Source organism: Lithobates pipiens, unplaced genomic scaffold, assembly GCF_037356315.1.
Source record: "Lithobates pipiens isolate NorthernLeopardFrog02 unplaced genomic scaffold, aLitPip1_a1.2 Scaffold_25, whole genome shotgun sequence".
NCBI lineage: Eukaryota > Metazoa > Chordata > Amphibia > Anura > Ranidae > Lithobates > Lithobates pipiens.
This window is the reverse complement of record NW_027507787.1, coordinates 66,308,724-66,325,443: the sequence shown is the minus strand read 5'-3', so window position 1 is coordinate 66,325,443 and position 16,720 is coordinate 66,308,724. Positions and strand designations below refer to the sequence as shown.

At 39.7% G+C, this 16,720-nt stretch overlaps 1 protein-coding gene across 2 annotated transcripts in view; it reads left to right on the top strand.

The window, feature by feature from the left end:
- Positions 1-16,720, top strand: part of CDH23 (cadherin related 23) — a 1,769,196-nt gene that overhangs the window by 1,293,635 nt on the left and 458,841 nt on the right. For both annotated transcript variants that reach the window (XM_077454574.1, XM_077454575.1), the window contains exons 23-25: positions 2,503-2,648; positions 3,445-3,664; positions 4,706-4,858. In XM_077454574.1, coding sequence (XP_077310700.1) covers positions 2,503-2,648; positions 3,445-3,664; positions 4,706-4,858 — 519 coding nt within the window. The remainder of the gene's footprint in view (positions 1-2,502; positions 2,649-3,444; positions 3,665-4,705; positions 4,859-16,720) is intronic.

The following is a 16,720-nucleotide window of genomic DNA, read 5'->3' as shown; positions in this document are numbered from 1 at the left end:
ACCCTTTACTAGTTAAAAATGTATTTATTTATTTCAGTTACTTATATAGCGCCATCAATTTACGCAGCTCTTTACATATACATTGTACATTCACATCAGTCCCTACCCTCAAGGAGCTTACGATCTAAGGTCCCTAACTCACATTCATACATACTAACGACAATTTAGACAAGATCCAATTAACCTACCAGCATGTCTTTGGAGTGTGGGAGGAAACCGGAGTACCCGGAGGAAACCCACGCAGGCACAGGGAGAACATGCAAACTCCAGGCAGGTAGTGTCGTGGTTGGGATTCGAAACAGCGACCCTTCTTACTGCTAGGCGAAAGTGCTACCCACTACACCACTGTGCCGCCCATGAATGAATGAAAAATGAGAACGTTATCATGAATTTTAAAAACAATGTCCAGACAACAGCTGCACACTCACACCTGTAGCTCACACATCAAAAGTCTGCCACTATAAGATGGAGCTAAGAAGGGTCAACTACCTCAGGCCTCCCTATGCTTTTTATTAGCCATTAAATGAAGGTTAACAATCTTAAGTAATCAAAAAGGTGACAGACATGTAGAGATCAATGGGTATAGCAATACATACCAACTATTCCCAAACCTTCACCTCTATAGCCTCCTAAAATAACAGTACCAGCATATAAATCATAAACAGAAGCAGGCATGTGTTAAATGATACATCTACATAAGGTCTGCACATATATCTCAAATCAAAACCATTGCATTCTATGTAATACTTGACTATATATAATGAAGATCAGTCTCTAGTTTCAGCTATAGCATATCAGCAAGTAGCAAAGCAGCAGTAGGAACTCTTATAGTAAAAAAAATAAAAAAAATAAAAAATAAAAACACGATTAGTTGCTATAGCTGGCAGATATAGAGTGCAAAGCAACTGTCACCGCTGTTCCCAAAGTCCAGGATTGACACACTATAAAGTAATTATACACCTTACCGCTTCACCACCTCACAGGAGTCACTGGGAAGTTCACTTTATTACCACTCTCCCTGGTGTACTCCTGTTGGTTCCATTAAGACTGCTATCACATTGTGAACAGTTGGCCAAATAGCCAATAAGCTGTCATGGAAATAAAATGCCAGTACCTGCAGTGAGTGGTGGAGTGATTGGCAGCTGGTTCCAAACGCGATGACGTAGTTGCATCAATGCGTTTCGCCCCCCAATCAATGTAGGCCTCATCAGGACAAGGAAGGGCCCACTTTTAGAGACTTAAATAATGTCTCATCTTACTTTAAAGACTTTTACCAGTAGATGGCTCCCTCGCTATTCAAGTTGATTATCATCAATCGGCATTGGATTTCTTCAATGGTTATTAAATACCTAAATAAATTACAAGTTATGCAAACTTTTAATAACAGTAGAAATAACCATATTTTAATGACCATAACTATCTTAATGGGTGACCTATGTCATCCAATAGATAAGGGTTTTAGACAATGACAAGGCGATCCCCTAAATTTTAAAAAAGATTAAAGGAAAAAAGCAATAGAAAGGGGAAGAAGGGGAAAGAAGCATATTGCTTCCATCAGAAGCAGTTAGGGTTCCAAAAATATCTGTCAGTTCTGTTAGTTTCAAACCTTATGGGGCCAAGATGCCTAAATTCAAGATCCACGTCTTTTCCTTACCTAGGAGTAGTGTATTAAAGTCTCCCTTAATACATTTAGGGCATAGATTCCTTTAATCCATTCTCCCCTTGGTGGCCAACATGTTTTTCCATGAAGTGCTGTGCCAGAGGATTAATCTTCATTATTTTTAATGCTCCTGATGTGCTCACCAATACAAACCCTCACCTGTCTCTTCGTTCTGAATATCCCAGAAAGTCAATTTGATTGTTTTGCCTGGTGGTCTACCATCTATCTCGGCCATCTGGTGAGTGTTAATATGTGCCAATGTCTGCCAAGCACCTTTTTCACCTTGTTCCATTGTCCTCTGTACTGGGCAATAAATCACACGGATCAGAGAGGGGGGTCCTCTCTTTCCTGACTTTTTTTTAACTAACAATTCATTCCTATCTGTACCAAGGGCACGTTTTCTTGCTCTTCTAGACATATAATCTCAAATTTCTGTCCCTGTTGATATGCAGTGACAATATTTTAAAGGGGTGGAATCCCCCAAACGAATTACTGGCAATTGGTTTGAACTGGCTTTTATTATTACCAGTAATGTTTGACATATAATAGAATCTGTGGGCTCCTTCTCTTGTATTGCTTCTCTGGTTATGCTCCCTGCCAGTAGATTATTTGCCTGTTAAGCAGAATGCAACCCTAAGTCAGTCAAGTTCTTTGTTTTTTTACGGTCTTCTGCTTCTAGCACCTGTGTGAAAAAGGCCTACTGTACATTACGTATACAGTACTGTCATATACTGGAAGGTAAAGAAAAATACATTTAATGTAAACCAATATCTAATGGTTGACTACATCTAGTAGTGTTTTACATTATTAAAAGAGTGTATTTTTGTCTTAAAATTTTATAGGAGGATCACCACCTCTCCGAGCCACAAGCAGTGCAACAGTTTTTGTAAATTTGCTGGATCTAAATGATAATGATCCAACATTTCAAAATCAGCCATTCATTGCTGAGGTGCTGGAAGGCACATCTGTTGGCGCTTCTGTATTCCAGGTAATGCCTGATCTGTTTTAGCATAATACATTTTAAAGTAATGTAAATGAGAAATTTTGCATCCAAAATAAATTATTGGGAGTATTCCTAGGTTTCTGCAACAGCTACAATAACAATCCTACTTCATCCTGCTGGTAGAAAGCTACATTGTGTCAAAAAGCACCCCTGCTTCAGTCACAGATAGTTGTTTTTGAGTAGACAGTAGGGTCACAGAACAGGAATGCAGAGTATTCACTCATGTGCCATTTCCACAGTTCATACTGCCAAGGTGAGTACCTCATACTATGTCACCTTTTTCTAAATTATCACCTTTCCTAGCAAGAAAGTAAACACTGTTCCAGTTCAGGCCACACTAGTTTGCCACTCACATTCATTGGGTGCCACCTTGTAACTGTGTAGTTTAGAAAATTAAAAAATTCTGGACAGCCACACTCCAGTAGCATCTTATTATGCAATCTTTATTATGCAAAAAGTCTGCAAAAACACAGCAATCATCCTTTAATCTGCTAATTCTATTCAGCTGTGTAATATCATGATCCTCTTGCTGAGTTGACAGGAAGAGTGGATGTGTTATGAGTGCTAGTTCAGCGTGAAACGCATCAACAGCCTTTTCCCCCCACTTCTTCTGTGACTGATGTTTTTTTAAGGACTTTATGCATAATGAAGGTGGCTACTGGAGAGCGGTTGTCTGGAGTTGCTATTTTTCTATATCCCACCTTTCCTAATTGGCCTTAAACACAATACTGATAACACAGCCAATGTATCTTAAAAATTAACTTTGCCTTTTTACCTGTAGGTGGTAGCTATAGATCTTGATGAAGGTCTGAATGGGAAAGTAACATATGAGATGCGTGTTGGAATGCCACGTATGGACTTTGTCATAAATAACACAACTGGACTGGTTACCTCTACAGTCGTACTAGATCGAGAAAGGATCAGCGAGTATTACCTGAGAGTAGTGGCCAGTGATGCTGGATCACCATCCAAGAGCTCTACCAGCACTCTTACAGTTCGTGGTAATTCCCAGTTAACTTTATCATGGTTTCCATATGTAATTCTTCCCATAAAATAAAATAAAAATGTACCAAACAATGCACTCCATGTTTGTATCCCCTGTATCTGTCTTCTACTTTAATGCAATTCTGTTACACAGGTTGCTGGATTTAAAAAATATGAATAATCATATTATACAATAATTATATATTGGCAGTGCCAATCTAATGCATGTGTGTGGTACCAGGAAATGTGCAAATGCCTCTGTTGATCCTGAAGAACCCTGAATTTTTATGTCAATTTTGACTTTTAGGAATGTCAAGGATTGTACTTCAGCACCCCCATTACTATCACAACCACCACCACCACCAGCAGCACCACCACCACATTCACATACAGTATTATAACACAGCACCTTTTGTTAGGTTGCCTGCACTATATCTGCCATATGTAGTAGGGGTGGCCTTGAACTCAACATTATGTTAAACTGAGAATTTGTCTGAAAAATTGGTAGGTTTCCTGGCCCACTGGGTGGGTTTTTTTCCCCTCCTGAATTAACAGAAATACATTGGAGGAGGCGCACTGTAACATGATGTAATGTGTGTTGTAAAACATTCAACAGACAAGTTTCCTTAAGCGTACATTCATATATGCTTGTTGGCAAGGAGCCATGATGCTTGGTCCAGCAGATGAAAGTAAATTCTTCAATTCAAATTCAAATCAATGCTATGGAATTTGAGGGGAGCTCAGGGCAACAAGAAGATTCTGGTTTTCATTTTGTAGTACAAATAAAAAAAATAAAAAAAAAATGTCCTTCCTTCCTTAACTGAGACCCAGTGTATTTATTGTAAGACATACTTACTATAAAGAGCATGGTTAAAGTGAGATTTGTACACAAATCAGTTTTTTCTATCTCACTGTGAATGTGATTATTTGTTGCCTTGCTATTTTTCAATATCTGTTTCCTTTCTTGTCCTTGGTGTATAAAGTTTGTTTGAGAAGTGTGAACTCCACTGTGTTAATAATAGAGTATAATCATGTATTTCTGTTTGTTCTCTCTTTAGTACTGGATATCAATGATGAGAGTCCAACTTTTTTTCCAACTCTGTACAACATCTCACTGGCTGAGAATGTACCACGAGATTACATTGTGGCACGCCTGAACTGCTCAGATGCTGATTCTGGACTCAATGCAGAGCTGAGCTATTTCATAACCGGTACTGAAAACTAAAAAATATTGCATATTCATTCGATTTGGACAGGTGAAGAGAGTTAGAATGGTGTTTCAGTAGAAGATTGAGAAAGGGCTGTGGAAATTAAATGTGCTGCTGTCGCCCAAAAGGGCCAAAAGCCTTGTATCAGCATCCCTAAACAGTGATCACTGATGTCTTTATGAGTTTCCTTGCTTCTGGTTTTCACAAATGAAATAGGGAAGAGATGGTAAAATGAAAGAACCACTATACCTACAGGGCTTGTATACACAATCAACAGGTGTACAGATGTCTCAGTCCAGCTTCCTTAGTAACAAATATGCATGTGTTGTATGAGCAGGGCCATATTTATTTTTCTTCTCCCCAAGGTCAGCTACATTGTGCTTTCCCTCAAAAAATACATAACCGGCAACCAGAAATGTATCCACAGAGATACAAATGGTATCACAATGACAAGCAGAAACATATCAGCAGATATGCAGTCAGTGCCCTCCTGACACAAGCAGAAACATGTCCACAGCAACACAATCATCACTGTACCAACACAACTAGAAACAGTGTCACTATCTGGACCATAGTGATACACTCAGAACCATGTCCTCAGAGATGCAATAAGTACAATACTGACATTACCAAAAGTCTATCTACACACATCCAAAATCAGTACAATACTGACCTTCAGAAATATGTAATTTTGTTGTGCAGTAAGTTGGTTTTCATGTACTCCACATGCATTGAAATAGTCTGTAGTTGCCAAGGTCAAATTAAAATGTCTCTGTAACTTTGAAAAATAACAAACAATTGATTTAAAAATCTACTGAGACAGGTGGAAATTTATCGGCTGAACAGTGACTGCATCCTATCAGTAGAAGTCGCTGTTCAGCATCACCTTTGTATTCAGGCAGCCATGGGTGCCATGGCTGCTAAATACGATAGCCAGCAGAGGAAATTCCTTTTTTCATTGTATATAGCATGGATAGGAGAATTAATTGATTTTCTCTTGTTCAACCCGTGAGCTGAACAAAAGAAAATCAAACCAAGTATGACTATCTTAAGAGACCGATAATTTGATTAGCAGAGACATTGATTAGCATCCTAGGTAGAGGCAAATATGGATCTTCACCAGCACACCTTGGTATAGTGATAAGCATGTCATTTATTCACGTAAAGCAACAGGTATCATGAGCAGAGAAAGATAAGGTAGGTAGGAAGTAGTAGGTAAGCAAAGGGCCTGTCAGACTCAGATAGGAACAGTTTACACTGTTTTACTTTTACAAAATATAGAAAATATGGAAGCTTGGTAGGCAGTTTCTGACTTATGCAGGCCATACATGGATCCAATTCCAAACTAATTTTCTTTCAAAAATCAGAAATTTCATGTGTGACAGTGCCACCATTGATTTAAAAAATCAACCAACCAAACATTCAATTTAACCTCATGTTGCTACAGAAAAGAATTTTTGTAGCCGGGAATATTCTTTTCTCTCCAGCTCACAGCTCATGCGCATTTCTTGATTACCGCATGATTCTCCCATCATAGAAAAATTTACAACATGCCCGATTACTCAAATTCAATGGATGCACAAAAATCGTCCCTTGTTGCTGCCCACTAATGGTGCGAAATTTGAACAAAAATTCTTAGTTATGATTTTTGAGAGAAAATTCTTTCAAAATTCAATCCATGTATGGCCGGCTTTATGGCCCCATACACACAATCAGAAAATCATACGAAAAGTACCACTTTCTAATTGATTGTATGATAATCTGATTGTTGGTGCACAGCTTTCGATAGCCAATCACGACAGTTCTTTTGATATTATCTGATGGGACAAGCACGAAAATGTTTCTCGTACGATACTTATTTTTGTTTAATCAGTACAGTTGTAATTCGAAAATATAATACAAATACATTGCAACACATTACATCACTTCCGAATTTTTATTCTGTTGTATGAGAATTTTTGTCACTTTAGTAAACACTTCATTTAAGATATGCAACTACCATGGAAAGAAAATTGGAAGCTCATTCGTCCAATAATTTTATACCAGACATTAGGCAACTTTCACACTAGCGGGTGTGGTCCGTCCATTAAGGATGCACGGGTGCCACCCCCCCCATCCATGCGTCTGGCCCCTCGCAGGATGCCGGATGCATGAATTGCAATGGCGGGGGTGTTTTTTTTTAGCACGTGATTAGAGCCTGAGGCTTTAATAGGCTTCAAAGTAGGGTGGGCTCCAGACACAGAGCACTGCGAACTGAGACCACCCAGTTGTGTGACAATAGTGAATTAATATTCACTATTTTCATACCAAATCTCCTCCCTGCCAGTCAGGAAGCGTTTCCTCTTTCCCAATTGGGCAAAAGGAGAAGTGTTCCGATTGGCCGCCGAGAAGGAGGGAGTGGGTGGAAACCGCCGAGCAGGGGAAGTTGCCAGTGATGCCCGCCGCCCATGATGCCCGTTGCCTGTAATGCCCGTCACATGTAATGCCTGCTATAAATGGGGTAAGTGTTTGGGACCCGACCGGCCGGATTGAGGGGTGGCTGTGGGTGCACTGTTTGCCGCCCCCCCCAATGTATTTCAGCCTGCCATAGACTTTGACAGGCTGCAGGTAGTGGTGCTGGATGTTGTACCTGTGCTTCCCCAGTGCGCCAACATTTAGAGACTGGCCGCATACAGGGCTAAATACCTAGTGTACAAGTAGCCTGAAAGTACAAATTAAAAAAAACCGACAGACTGATCCAGACTGAAAGTCCCTGTATAAGGGCTCCTGTTGAACAGTCTAAATAAATCCTGAATACAGTTCCTAAATTGTGTGAAAAAAATAATGAGATAAACAAAACACTTTCTTTAACACCTTAACTGATCATAATCATCCTTCTTCATCTGTGCCTCACAATCTCCCCAGACACTGCAGCTCACAATAGGAGGCAGTGCTGTCAATCCAGAAAGCAGTGAGCTCCAGGACTAGGGTTGATTGACAAGCCTGTGAATTAGCAGTTACAATGCTAATATGACCCTGTTCCCAGCAATAATTATTCATCCACTGTAGTGCCAGCAGGCAAAACCTACATAAGAGTGACAAATCTGCTGAGAATTCAGGAGCAGTGCAGCATCGTTTCTACAAAAGCTTAATTAGGTAGACTTCACTGGCAGGGTGAACAAATATTTTGGGTCTTTACAAGGGGACTAAAACTGTGCACATGCTGTAGCATGTTGTTTTTGTGGTAGTCCATAGTTGCTTTAAAGACTACCATAAGTTTACCTTTATTTCTAAAGTACAGCTTTACCAATATATTAAAGTAGAACTATGGGCATTTTTTTTTCATTTTGGGTAGAACAAGTGAAGGTTATTAACCATGCGATTTTTAATTTTTTTTTTGCCATCTGTTCCATTGTAGAGATTTCCCTTCACTTCCTGTCCCACAACCAAACAGGAAGTGAGAGGGAATCCCAGCAAATTTAGGGAATACCTTGGGGATCCCCAGGTCACCAGAACTAGAGTCCTCATTGGAAGATTTTCCCTATATAATTTTTTTCGGGACAACCTAAAATTTGGGATTTTCTTTTACTTTCACTTTCAATGAAAATGGTAAACGGGACAAATAGAACAGGCGAAGCTCCCTAACAGGGACATAGACCGCAATAAAAACGGACAAGTATTCTAATCCCTCTCCGCTCTATACAAAACTAAAACAAAAACCTTTTGCCTTTAGTTACTTTAATAATTTACCTCAGTTGCAGAAATGGAAAAGTTCCTCCTTATGTTCTAGAGCAGGCAGGTAATTGTAGAATTAGTGGATTGATAAAGAGATGTGAAAAATAGATTTTGAAATCAGGACTACCCTGGGAATTTAAAGGAGTGCTAAAGTCACATTCATTACATTGAGCTGTCATAAAAAGCATTATTCACTGAAGATTGTATTAGAAAATGTCTTACTTTGAAAATGTTTGCATATACTTTGTCCATTACTATAGATGCAGCTGCTGTTTTTTTTTTTTGTTTTGTTTTTTATTATTCACAGCTCTACATAGCAACCAAAGGTGATACATCAACTTCTTGCTAATTACGAAAGTAAAAGAACCCATCCCCAGGCACCTTTTAGACGTGCATGTTCCAGGGAGGAAGCTGGCCACAGGATGGTATAGACTTTAGCTATGCAGCCTGACCTTCAATCACTTGATTGCATTTTATCAGACTTGCTTTTGAAAAAGTAAATAAACAATTGATTAGCACAGCTCTAATTCTGCACCATCCATTGGCCATTCTTCTATGCCAGGGACATGTTCTTTCAATCAGGCTCATTACACATCATCACTTACATCAAAGTCAATGCATTTGAATGAGTGGCTGCAAAGTGAGATATTGAGAAATCCTTAAAAATTGTAGACCTGGGCATTAAAGGTGTCGTAAACCCATGTGTTTTTTCACCTTAATGCATCCTGCCATTGGCTCCAGCTGCTGTCAATCAAATCCAATGACGTGGGCGCCGGGGGGGGGGGGGGCCGAGTCATACATTTGCGGCTATGGACACCGAATGCTGGACTCGGGAGCGTGACCGCAAGATAACCCCCCGGGAGATCACTTCTCCCAGGGGGTTATCTGATGTGGGGCGGAGCCGTGAAAGTCGCCAAGGGACCCCAGAAGATGGTGTTAGGGGGCCACTCTGTGCAAAATGAGCTTCACAGTGGAGGTAAGTATGACATGTGTTTTTTTTTTTTTTAATAATCGAAGCTTTACAATCACAATTAACACACAAGAGGATCTCTGGAATGTTTCTGAGGTATTTATAGGAACTGTATGTACACAGAATTTTATAGGAATAGGATGAAACAATTGAGACTTGAGTCTTAAAACATGTATGCACTTTTTTTTTTTTATTCAGTTAAATGGGTTTCCTGTCTTTTGTAAAAAAAAAAAAAGGCAAGCTTGAAGTCTAGGCATTGTCTTCACTACTACTTTTTGCTATGCATTTTAGTAACAAAGCATCTCCACTTTCAGCAATATAGCAGAACTGCCTTCCACTTGTAGCTTAATGAGAAATTGTAGGGCTTGTCGTTCTCAGACCCATACAGATCATCTCTTCTCAGCTCCTAGAAAGGCAATTTTGAGACTGTTGAAGCAAATATATTTGATCTGTCTATATATTAATATGAATTACCACTGTGCTTCACTCTGGGCATTTATGTCCCAAGCCCATGCTGACTGTATTGGTAAAGTTCCCATAAGATCTTTCTTTTTCCATACCAAATAAGCATGTACAGAAAGGAGGAGAGATAAGGATTCAACGGTGGTGGTCCATGACCACAAGCACACCAACCTCAATAATAATAACACACCTGCCTCACTTTCCTTTTCCTTAGTAGGTTGAGTTATGTATCAGTGATGTTCTGTTTTAAGATTGCAGTGATACCAATAAAAAGACAAACAGCTAAGCAACCAGGAATAAGCAGAGAGGAAAGGGAACAAATTGGGCATTTTCTTAGTAAAAAGTGTACAGCATATAACATCTCATATTAGTTCCCCCTTTCCAGCAGACTACGATGCCATTATTGCTTCTTATCACTTTATTTATGTCAAGGATTTTCAGGCAGCTATTGTGCCAGACTAAAATACTGATTGCTCCTTTATTGTGGAATTGTATAAAGCATTGGTAGTAGTGTTCCCTCTAGAGGCTGTAAAAAGAATAGTTTGGAATCCAGAAATAGTGGCCTTTCACCACGCTCACACAGGTTGTAGATCACTATCCTTGCGTCCTTTTGTCATGTCCTGCTGTTTTAATCCCTTTTTCTACTTTGGTTGCAAACATCAGAGTATGCATTAAAATAGTCAATTGTGCTTGCACTTAAGCATTGCTTTAAAAAAGAATTAGTGAACAGAACATCAGATCAATGGAAGAAAAATGAAATTCAAAGGGTAAAAAATATACTGTACTAGGAAAAGACATCTATGCTAGGGCATGGGTGAATGAGTAATTTATTAGATAATTTCCTATAAGTATCATGTTATAGGTGTATGTATACTATAAGCTGTCAGTTGCATTTTTATTGGGAAAACATTTGTGTTTATAAAATATACAGCGGACAATATCAGATCCTACTATGGTAAAGTAATGATATTCAGAATTTAAAAATTATAACAAATTTCTGAAGATATGGCCGATTCTGTAAAGGGTGACAGAAACACATAGGGTGAGATATTTCTTTGCTATAAAAGCCTGTACAATATTGTGAGCTGTTGATAAGGCTGTCATTCAAGAGTGTGTCACACATTTTCCCACTCTTTGTGAGATAATCCTCCTGAAATAAAAAAGTTGCAGCTATGACAATCTTGTATTTTTAATAAACCACAAAGACAAATGTAGATCTCTTTTGCGGATGGGAGGTTTATAAGTAATGGCTCCCGCCAAACAGGATGTTGCATTAAATCTGTAGGTTAATAAGAGAACCATCATTAAGTAGAAGAGTGTGTTTGATTTTAAAGCTGGCAGTGCCTCCACCTAGGACAGGACCTCTGTGAACAGAGGGGATTTCCTTACTGGGTAATTTAATCAAAGTAATTGGGAGCAGAGAAACTACTGCAACCATCATAACCATATATATGCGTAACCATAAGCATATAGATGCACACCAGTATGGAAGTAATACAAGCTCTGTATAAGAAAAGATTAATATTAGTACATACATCCAATGTACAAACAGGTATTATCAGTAAAGGGCACAAAAGGGGTCCTGGTGGAATTGTGCACATATATGCAAGTATATATAGTTATTAATAAAGATACTGCCAGATAAATATTGGCAAAAAATTGTGTTTAAAAGACTGCAGAGCAAATACTGCATGAGAAAATAGTGCAACAATCGCCATTTTATTCTCTAGGGTCTCTGCTAAAAAAAAAATATAGATACCTAATGTTTGGGGGTGCTATGTAATTTTCTAGCAGAAAAAAATGTAAACTTTTAAACAAAGAGTTCCAGAAAAGGCCTGGTTTTTAAGTGGTTAATCACAAGTCTGCCCATTGGAGGACAGCCAGGCTGTTCTCCCAGGACAGCCAGAAAACTGATCATGCTGGGATGGATGTGCTCTCGTGCCCCAGTGTGATCAGTGTGAAATAGACAAGCATAGGGACTGACAGGATCATCAGGTATTTCACACAAAGGAAACAATAAGTCATGGAACAACAAACCCTTATCAAGAATATGAAATGTTGGGGTAACATATTATTTAAAGTGATTGTGAAGGCTATTTATTTTCCTAAAAGAAAAAAGTTGTTTATACTTACCCACTCTGTTGCATAGAGTCTGCTGCACAGAGCCGCCCCTTACCTGTTCTTTTGAGGTCCCCCAGCCAGCACTCTCTGCTCTTCTTCCTCTGTGTGCTATGGAGGCACACTTGCGGACTTTAAGGCAGGGGCCCTGAACTGGTGGCCCTGCAAGGCTGACAGTTACAAGCATGATCCCACGGGCACAGGCATGATGGAACCTGTAGTTTTGCAACAGCTGGAGGGCCGCCAGTTTGAGACCCCTGTCTTAAGGGCTCATTCGTACCACAACACATGTAATAATGTATGCGCATTGTGGTGCTTGGTGCGTTGTATTTTTTTGTAATGCACTATGATTTGTTGTGCGTCTTACATTGTATTTGCTTTGATTTGCTTCACAATGCTTTGCTTTTAATGCGTGTGCATGCTTTTAAATGTGTTGCTGAAAAAAAGTAGTGCATGCTGTACTTTTTTCAGTGCATGACAACCCGCTGGTGTGAACTGCATTTATAATGACCCTTACACACCACCTACTTAATGGGGAATCTGTCCACTGATCCCCGCTGAGCAGGAGGATGGATGGTCTGTGTCTGCTCTGTCTATGCAGAGCAGTCACAGCCTGCTCTCCTCTATGGATGGTCAGATGTAAACGGACCACCTTTCTGTTTACACCCAACTGCCACCTGACCCAATCCACCAGATGGAAGGGGAATGTCTGTTTTTAGCAGACAGGATCAGATGTCTTCAGTCTCCCCTATGGGGCAGCGGGTGTCACAGACATGTGTCCGTTGGCACCTGCTGCTCCATAGGGGAGACTGGAGTGTCCAATCGGGCCCATTTGAAAAACTGACAAGTGGACCGTATCAGTCTGCTAGTGTGAAAAAGTCCTAAGGAACTATTTATTTTTTGGTTGCCATGTGTTGGCAATGTATTCAGAAATGCACCACATTGCATCTGGTTCGAATGAACCTGAATTGTACATTCCCTGCAGATTCACCTAAAAATGCCCTTTGCCACATTTTTACTGTTTTTCAGATACGAAAACGCTACATTTCTTCTAATTATAGTGAATCATCCCGGTGACTGTGTGGTGAAGATGTGCCTGAAACCATCAGTTTTATAGACATGCCTCATCTTTGTACAATCATTGCCAATTTTGATTATCAAGAGTATATTAGAAACACAACTTCTAGCAGATGATCCACACTGAACATTGTTAACCAAAGGCTTGTTAAATCAGATTAGGGAGTCTCCAAACAAGACCTTTCAGATGACAATGAGTCCAGAATTGATAAAGGAATAGGTGCAATTTATTCCATACACTGCAGTGGAGAGACACAACACACAGAGGCTCAGCTCCAATAGGCCAAGAGAAAGGAAGTATCTGTCTTACAAACATCAAGTTAAACAATTGATAGTTATGAATATGCATGAGATCTAGGTGTGTTTTAGGCTGTAATCTAGGTGTGACCATATAGTTATTCCAATCAGAATTTATATCTTCTTAGTAGCAAGTGAACAGTTAAATGGGTGATAACATTGTGTGACCGATAGAAAGTAAAACTTCAGATGGAGGCCGTCATGACAGTTCTAGCTCAAACTGGTTAGATAAGAAAATGAATTTTCGGAGCAGAAGGGAGTAGACTGTTGCTTTTATCTGGTGCTTTTTTCAATTTTTTATCTGGCGCTGAAGGTCGCCCAAGACTCAAAACATTGTTTCTAAAAAGAGACAAGCAAGTGCATTATAAATTCTTAAAGTGACAGTATATATATATATATATATATATATATAATCTCAACATCATCAGACCCCTATATTCCTACTCAACCTTAAAGGAGAAATGAGGCCAAATCACTTTGGCTATGCTTCGTTCTGCATTCCTTTGACCTGTTTTTAGCCAACAGCAGGCTTTAGCCTGTCTAAGCTCTGTAGAGATCTGGACTGTAATGTCTGGATCCACCAAGATACCTGGACGGGCATCTAGCTTAGCCTTTCAGTGCGCTGCTGAGAGCCTGAGCCAGCACTCCCACCCCTGCACAGCCCAGCACTCCAGTGAGTACTGGAGGGACAGAGCAGAGAGCAGCTGACTGACAGTCACCGCTCTCTGCTCACTAAATACAGAGAACCGTGCGATCAGTGGTCTTTGATTGCTCAGTTCTCAGTCTTAGAAGTGGTGGGGGAGAGATGCAGCATTGGACCGATACTGCATCCACCTAGGTGAGTTTAGATTTTTATTTTTTATTTTTTATTCTCAAACTTCTATTTTTAAATAAGAGGAGATGTTGATCCCTCAAAGCTGCTAGGCTAAAATATATTCTGAAAGAAGATTCTTTTATTTCATATATTCACTAGTAATTGACTTGCCAACACACCTCTACTTTTTGCCCAATTAAGTTTGATTGAATATGCCTATTGAAATGCTTTTAAGGTGAATGACACATAATTATCAGTATGCAGAAACACTACTTCAATTAAACTATTATTTCAACTACAATACACATATTTCTCTCAGTGACATGCCCCTAATCACTTTAATTGTTATAGGAAAAAGGTTCAGTTTAATCAGATACTTATGTTAATATGTATTTAGCTAATCCTAAATCTAATTGTAACCATGTACATATCCATAATGCAGTTTGTGCTTATACTAATTCCGTAGTCTTGTTGTCTTGCTGTATTTTGCTCTCTTGCTGTATTTGTGTCTTGCTGTGTTCTATATACTGAGTTATTGTCAGCTCACACCTACTACTAGTAGAGATTTGTTTGTCTGCATGATGCACAGAATATCAAAGCACAGGGTTCCTGCATTACTTTGACATTGTTCAATTTAATTGCTACTATCACAGTTTTATTTAATATACTAGTGTGATAATCAGCAATGTTTAATAATTGACAGCAATTGATGATCACCTTTAATGTTTATGCTCAGTCAATTAATTGTTTGGTTTATAGAGGATAGAATGGGGAAGGATTAGAACCCCTGCCATGTTTACTGCTATCCAAAGCTTTGTCAGAGATGTATTCACACTCCCTGTCCTGCTGACAATGTTTTACCAGACAATAAGGGAAGAACCCCACAACAGCAACAAGGACAGAAATACTAATTCCTTTCTTTAGTTGAATATAACAAGGCCAGAACCACCTGTCTACTTTTTATTTGGGTATGGGGTGTTGTTTATATAGTAAAACTGCTGTCAACAAAACAGGACATTAAATTAAATCTCTGTAAAAAGCTACAGATAGCAGTAAATACCACAAATGGGGGTGTAGTCCTTTCCCACTCTATCCAAAACTAGAAAAAAAGTTTTGGGTGTTGAAACCCCTTTTTTCTAACGTGGAGCTTGAACCAAAACGTATGTTTCATTTTGAATGGGGTAGAAATAGATTTGAATAGGGTGTGGCTTTATTTGAACTGGGTAGAAAATGGTTAGACTGTATTGCTGAGATTCTTACTAATTTCTTTCCTCAATTATCACCAGTACAGGAAATATGTGCAAATCTTTCAGTGCAGACACAGATAGTTATAAAACCTGATATTGAGTCCAACCATTGAAGTGGTTTCCCACTTAACCACTTGACAACTGGGCACTTAAACTCCCTTCCTAACCAGATTAATTTTCAGCTTTCGGTGCTCTTACATTTTGAATGACAGTTACTCAGTCATGCAACGCTGTACAACGCTGTACAACGCTGCAAGGCTGCAGACAGGGTACAGGGGTCAGAAGCTGCGGTCATGGTACAGGGGTCAGAGGCTGCAGACAGGGTACAGGGGTCAGAGGCTGCGGTCATGGTACAGGGGTCAGAGGCTGCAGACAGGGTACAGGGGTCAGAGGCTGTGGTCATGGTACAGGGGTCAGAGGCTGCGGTCATGGTACAGGGGTCAGAGGCTGCAGTCATGGTACAGGGGTCAGAGGCTGCGGTCATGGTACAGGGGTCAGAGGCTGCGGAGGGGTCTTACTAGGCTGTGATGAGAGGTGCGCGCCACTCCTGAAACCGCACAAAGTGCCACTGCTGCCTTACATTTAAAAATGGTGCCACCCAGTGCCATTATGCCACTATGTCACACACATGCATGTTTGAAAATGACTGAGCATGTAAGGGCTTGCCCACGCGGCGGTGGTGCATGTGCATAGGACACTCCAGCCCCCCTCATCATACCATACAGGGTTAATGTTACTTTATGGTATGTGATGAGGCTGGAGTTTTAGAGGAAGAGAGCAGTGCAGCTGGCTGGAGAATGAAAACAGCAAACACACACACACTGCAAAAATGGACTTTATCTTAATTTCCTGGAGATGGGCTGTATTATGGCACCACATCCTTTGCTGTTATTGCACAAATTCATGAATATGTTAGAATTATACTGGGACTTTTCAGGTGCTACAGAGATATTCTACATACACATATATTAAAAATAATTATTTTGTGAAAATGCATGTGATGTATGTAGTACCTGAAAAGTCCCAGTTGATTCTTAACATATTCAAGAATTTTACTTTCACCAGGACCTGTCCTGCTGAGGTACAGGACAAGTTTAAAGCACATATTTATACAGTGTGGAAGGCAGAACAATCATGCAGTCTGCCATCCGTCCTGTTATCTTGTC